Source organism: Rhea americana, unplaced genomic scaffold, assembly GCF_003343005.1.
Source record: "Rhea americana isolate MKP2758 unplaced genomic scaffold, rheAme1 scaffold_324, whole genome shotgun sequence".
Lineage (NCBI taxonomy): Eukaryota > Metazoa > Chordata > Aves > Rheiformes > Rheidae > Rhea > Rhea americana.
This window is the reverse complement of record NW_028186451.1, coordinates 253,521-260,101: the sequence shown is the minus strand read 5'-3', so window position 1 is coordinate 260,101 and position 6,581 is coordinate 253,521. Positions and strand designations below refer to the sequence as shown.

Here is a 6,581-nt window from a genome sequence, read left to right as displayed (position 1 = left end):
AAACCCATGCCAATTTAGCTATTTTTCTTTAGGTTTTATTAGAAAAAAAAGCAGCAGATCAACATTACAATTCAGAGTCTAATCTAAATATGCACTTGACAATGAAGCACATTTGAATATGAAGTGAAAAAGGATTCCAGAAAACCTTTAGTTTTGCCAATCTCCTGCTACCAAATCATAGATCTTTCCTTCACGCTTTCTGATGGCTGAAATTAAACAAGTAACAAGATTTATTGCTACGAAAACAAAACCATAGTACAGTAGTATGAGTCTTGAGTGCGAAGCATATTCAGTTAACTTAAGGATTTCAAAATGTACTAAAATCTTTTGTTTGGCCATGAAAGTCCACAAGCTGACTGACCCAAGTATAAACTGAAATAGTAGGTCTAGACAAAAAAAAGTTTGACAGTATGTTAACCTCCAGTTTTCAGACAGTGATAAAAAGATACAGTTCCAACAGCCCAGAAATTAAAATGAAAAAATTTGAACTGACATTCAAAGAGCTAAGTTTATTCTTATGCTCATTTTGTCTGCACCCAAAATAACTTTAGACCAATTTGGGGGGGAGGGGAKCAGGAGGGAATGTATGGACTATCACACAATTAAAAAAAAACAACTGCCTTTGACTTGGTTATTTTCCCCCAATGAGGTATAAAATCTACATATAAATTTGATACGTCACTATAACAAATTGTATTTTTCATAGTTCTGATTTAGTTTCCATTAAACCCTGTTTATTTATTTATTTWTTTTTTAAACCACAGAATTCTTATTTCGTGTTACTGAATCTGGTCTCCAGCTCTCTGCTTCATTCATTTGTGAATCTGTATTTAGTAAGCTGGTTACCAATGCTAACCAGGAAAAAGTTCTTGGAAATATCTTCATTACAACAGCACTTTCAGCAGAGGTTACTGATGTGCAAGCATACAACAATACGCAGCTCTCCAGAGAGAATATTTCATTGATTATGTTTCCATCGTCCAAATGTTCTCTAGGTTACTTGCTGGAACAGAGTCTCTCAACCTTGTAAACATCAGCGGGCACAGTTTCCCTACTACATGTGGTAGTTTCACATCCTTATTACAGGAAGGCTGGTTCACAGCTACCGAAAAGCTGCACGAGTTATGAGTTCAAACAGCTGATGAACTGTGTATCCTGCGGAGCAGAAGTCTCCATCTGTTGCTACTTAATGGTGTAGTCAAAGTACTAGCCGAGGTAGCCCAGGCAATCCTTGCTTCTCTGTAGAACCTTTCAGAATATTTCTGGAAGGGTGACATTGCGAAGCAACCACTGCTGTGAGCGGCTGCCGTTGCAGTCTCTGATGCTGGGTACCTGGCTGTCCTCTTCGGTGGCTTTGTCCAGGCACTGGTTACTGTTCACATGCAACAGGGTTAATTTCTTGAAGAGAGAAAGAAAGAAAGAAAGAAAGAAAAGTTTTACAAAATCACCAGGCAGAGGCTAACCAAAACTTTTTAGATTAACGTTTGTCCATAGACAAAACAGGAACTAGGCAAGACCTCATTGGTTCTGACTCCAGTTCCCAATTCTAAAGATCACTTAATATTTACAACATGAAAAGCATATTTAAAAAGTATTATGAAAAACAGAACAGTCTCAAACTTTGAAATGACCACCTTCATACACAATTCTTTAAATAGGACTGTACTGCTGGGGATCTTTGAGATGTTAGAAATTAAAATTTGGTACAATATACATGTAYAGCTTTGATAATTAGTAATAATATTGGATTTCATCAAATTAAACTAACACACTGACTAGGTATTCAAATGTACGCTTTTCTTCCTCAGTTGTAGGCAAAGTGACATTACACAATGTTTTTCAGGACTTACATTCTTTTAAAACATATGCATATATTTATTTATATCTTCTCCAGTACCTACTGATCATACTTATGCAATCAGCCATACACTGCTCCATCTATCTGGACACTACCTTGGCCCAGAGAAGTTACGGAGTCTCCTTCTCTGGAGCTATTCAAAACTCACCTGGATGTGATCCTGTCTAACATGTTCTAGGTGACCCTGCTTGAGCAGGGGGGTTGGACAAGATGATCTCCAGAGGTCCCTTCTAACCTCAACCATTCTGTGATTCTGTGACTGTCCTTCTAGAAAAAAGGTCTTCAAAAGTTGCATTTCCTGCCACTGTACTACTGACATTCACTAGTGCCCCAGCCTGTTTATGGCACTGACTAGCATGTCTTCTCACATTTAACAGCACAGCTAAGACACTGGATTGACTAAAAAGTGGCAGAAGAATAGGCAGGCCATATATGCATAGGCAGCAAATGGGTAAAAAAAATTAACAAATGAAACAAAACACCCAATACTTCAGTCTCCTGCACTCAYAGAGCAGTTGGAGAAAAAAGAAGGGAGTTGGAAGCCACGAGAGCAGACAAACAATTCCAACGCTCTTAAGAGATTTTTTCTTCTAGCAGATTTCAAGGGAAAGAAACTTCCTACACACCTCCTGAATTCTGCAGAAGGGAAAAAAAAGAAAAAAGCTACAGAAGAACACCCAGCTATGTGGGCAGAAATTCTTGCTAACAATCCTCTGACTTACTTCTGTGATTCAGTAGCCAGCTTTAACTAAAGCTTTGAAGATTTTTGAAGATAGTGGAAAGTCTACATATACAGAGCAAAACACAAACATATAAAATCAATTTTATGGCTAGAAATYTGCATAGCGGAAAATTGGTTTTCAAGTTGCAGCAACCATTGTAAGACAGGTTCTTGCAACTAAAGCATCTAGATTTTTGCATGGCATGCTACAAAACTTGGCAATCCTTGTTAGTTTGTTCATATTGCAAAACTGATCCATGCACAGATTAATGTTAAAAATTATTCCCAGCTTGAACTATGAAAAAACATCCAGATCTGAAACTCCTAAAAAAAATAGTAGTATCTTTTATCTAGATACTATCTTTATAGCTTCATTGCTTCATTTAAAAATTACTAATAATCATCTTTAAACTACTTCATACTATCTGTAATTAAGTGCTTAAAGATGCAATGTACTAAGTATTGGCAAGGTAGAAGAAAAATAAAAAGTATTTATTCTTTGGCAAATCATTGCATTTAGTAGTATTACTCATTTATTTAAGCCAGGCAAACTGCTTTAGAAAGAACAAAGTTTCCAAGACTCAGATTTAAGCATTTCAGTTAACTCTTAATCCTGAAAGCCTTCAACAGCTTTCTTCAGTCTCCTATAAGCAGTTGCTAAGTAATCTGCAGAAATCCTAATAGCAATTCAGTGTCTCACACATTAATTGCCATCCTAACCAAAAAAAGCATCATTCATACATGCTGCTTTTCAGTCTTAAAGACCGCAGTTTGCATTAACATCTCAGYTACTGGAATCTGTAATAAGTTCATTGATTTAAGTATCAAAACATTTTTAGTATTGTAATGACTTCTTGGTAGCTAAATACCTACATGTTCTCCTTTATCAAGCAGTCATTACGCTTATAATGGCGAGATTCCTCTTCTATAAATTGTCTTAAAATCATCTTTCACAGTAAGTGATTTTAAATTAACAAGCTTGAGATAGATTTTTTTTCCGATTAGTTGAGCCATAAGTCAGAATTCTTACCCTCCTATTCAATCACAATTATTTTGAGAGCTTTCAGATATCAATAGATCAACCGGCAATTTTTTTTGATCTAGCAGCTCAACATACAAATTTCAAAATGATTTTGAACATTAAGTAGTACAAGGGAGAGAAAATGATTAAAATAAACATGCTTTAATCAGCTCTACCTTAAACATATAAAGATTAGAAATGTAAAACCTTCCTTATAATTTTGGAATACTGAATTTTTAATCAAAAGAACATTTCCTTTAATCTTGTAAGAGATGACACCAGGTGCTGAATTGCCACAGGATCATTAGCATTATCATTTTCTGGTCCAGGAATAAAAATCACAAATGTGTAAGTACCTGGAATAATTTTTTATCATCAGTTTCACCTTAACAGAGCACCATACTACCTTTCATCTAAGGGTCTGAAAGCACTTTGCAGATATATTTTTTTTTACTTTTATGAGGTACCAAAACCTCGCAAGGTAATTAAAACAAATACAAATTAATATTGAGTGATCACACCATGAATTAAAGACAGACAGAACATAACACTGACTTTGTTTCCTGTTCTGACTCTGAAATAGTGGTCCCACAAAAGAATAGGTTGCTCTGCAGGCTTAGATAAAGACAATGTTGTCTCATTTCAGTGTCACAAGTCATTAGAAGACTTACCACTGGATCATATTCCCAAAGTTGATTTCCTTTTAGATGGTGGCACTTGAGCATTGTTACTGGGCCATTAAGTTTGGAGACATCTAAACATAAATCATCTGTTCGAATTTCTTTGTTGGCAGTATATGAGAAAACCTAAATAGAAAAACAATATGAGTGGGACTTGGGAGAAAAAGAAAAGTTGCATCCAAAAGACTCTTCTGGGACAAGAAGGAAAGTTTGCACACTATTTCATTAATATGTATCCTACTCCTGCTCTCTCCCTCCGAGTGCATAAAAAGTTTTTTCTTCTTTTGTTCTTTTTTTTCTTTCTTTTCTTTCTTTCTTTTTTTTTTTTTTTAAAAAAAAAAGGAGGGGAGAAACATAAATACTATATGAAAAAGTTCTTCAGGGCGGGGGGGGGAGGGGGGAAGTGATATTGTCAATTGCAGGCTGTTTCAGGCCTAGGAGCAGAGGATCCCCAACAGAAGTAATCTTTGTGTACTGGCAAAGAGTTCACCAAGAATTTTTAATAAAATAGAAAACCAGACAAAACAATTCCAAAGTTGCCACTCACAGAAAAATGTATATTAAGAACAGCATTTCAGATGCAAGCATGTTTTTTAAGTAAAGATGCCAATTAGCAGATCTTAAAAGAAGATCGTTCCAGAGAACCTAGGGGGGGCAAAGTCTAGCTTTTATCATTCCCCTCCTCTCATTTCGCTTTTGTCTTTAAAGTGGATCTAAAAGCTGTTTCAATCAGGCCTTAAAACCTACCAATGACAAAACACCAACCAATCTTCTGGTGTATTCTCTCTTACAGTTCTAGTCTTCAGCAAGGGTTTTCCTAAACTACAACTTATATAAGATAACTACTGAAAGAACTGGAAAAAAAATCACCTGATTTCCACCCATTCCATGGCAGTTAAAGATTCCAACTTTTTCATTTTCTTTTCTTGCCATGTTATCCAGACATTGATTTGTCTCCACATTTCTTATCTGGGAGGGAAAAAGAGTACATCACAAAACACTTATTTTTAGAAAAGAATTAGCTCCCTATCTAACTACACTGCCACCACTTCTCTCAGAGAAGAGGTTATTCAAATAAAATGCAAAATATATAAACAGTACTTCCATGGGGGACCACTACCCATGACTGACTCACTCAGACAAATGCTCAAGCCAGCATGTTACAGAACCATGTTTCTTCCTTTATTTTCTTCTGTATCCAATCTCGGGGGTCCCAAGACTGCCAGAATTTTTAAAGTACTCTTGGGTACTGTGATTTTAATTCATTTCAAAATCAGGGTGACTGGCTTCAGTTTCCTCACTGCCTGAATTAGAGCTTTAATTCCTGTATTTCTGTATAATAAACAAGCATGATCATCAGCCTCACTACCTGCTTCTTATGTTGCCCTTTTCCCACCCACCCTCTTCTCTCCCTCCTCTTCAAACACACACTGGAGTGTAAAATCCCCCTAATGAGGCTTAAAATTGGGCTCAACATGCTTTGTGGGGAAGGCTAGGTACCTACTTATTCAGAACAGCATCATCCATGCTATATTTAGTCACTCCAGAAGATTTAAGGAAAAACAGGGAAATACTCAGCAAGATTTAGAAGCTGCTGGAATTTAATGGTTAGTGAAGAGAGCTCGAAGAGTAAAGTTCAGAGCTGTTTTGGGAAAAGTCCTTTCTCGGGTCTAGTCTTGTTCTTCAAGCAAAACTCTGCTCATATTCTAGGTAGAGGACTTTATATATGAAGCTACCCCATAGCTATATATTTATGAAGCAATTTTTCTAACCCCCTTCTATGTGTATTTAGTACTGTAGAAAAAAGGGAAAACATTCAGCTTACAATACTGTGGCTCAAAGTTCAATTTTCAATCCCTCTCAGAAGTCAAATGTATCATTTTACACAACAAGAACACATATGCAAGATACTTAACTTTGCTGGAACTCACATAGAATCATAGAATCAGTAAGGTTGGAAGGGACCTCTGGAGATCATCCAGTCCAACCTCCCTGCTCAGCAGGGTCACCTAGAGCATGTTAGACAGGGTTGCATCCAGGCAGGCCTTGAAGATCTCCAGAGAAGGAGACTCCACAACCTCTCTGGGCAACCTCTTCCAGTGCTCTGTCACTCTCACAGGGAAGAAATTTCTCCCCACATTCAGGCAGAACTTCCTGTACTTTAATTTCTGCCCATTGCCTCTTGTCCTGTCACACGGGGCAACTGAAAAGAGTTTGTCCCCGTCCCCCTGACTCCCTCCTTTCAGATACTTGTACACATTAATAAGATCCCCCTGCTCAGTCTTCTCTTCCCCAGGCTAA

The 6,581-nt window shown here is 37.0% G+C and overlaps 1 protein-coding gene across 1 annotated transcript in view; it reads right to left on the bottom strand.

The window, feature by feature from the left end:
• Window positions 1-206: 206 nt before the first annotated feature.
• GALNT1 (polypeptide N-acetylgalactosaminyltransferase 1) overlaps window positions 207-6,581 on the bottom strand; it is a 65,554-nt gene continuing 59,179 nt past the window's right edge. The window contains exons 10-12 of the mRNA XM_085310711.1: window positions 5,151-5,249; window positions 4,272-4,406; window positions 207-1,398 (exon numbers count right to left, since the gene is read on the bottom strand). Coding sequence (XP_085166837.1) covers window positions 1,252-1,398; window positions 4,272-4,406; window positions 5,151-5,249 — 381 coding nt within the window. The 3' untranslated portion in view covers window positions 207-1,251. The remainder of the gene's footprint in view (window positions 1,399-4,271; window positions 4,407-5,150; window positions 5,250-6,581) is intronic.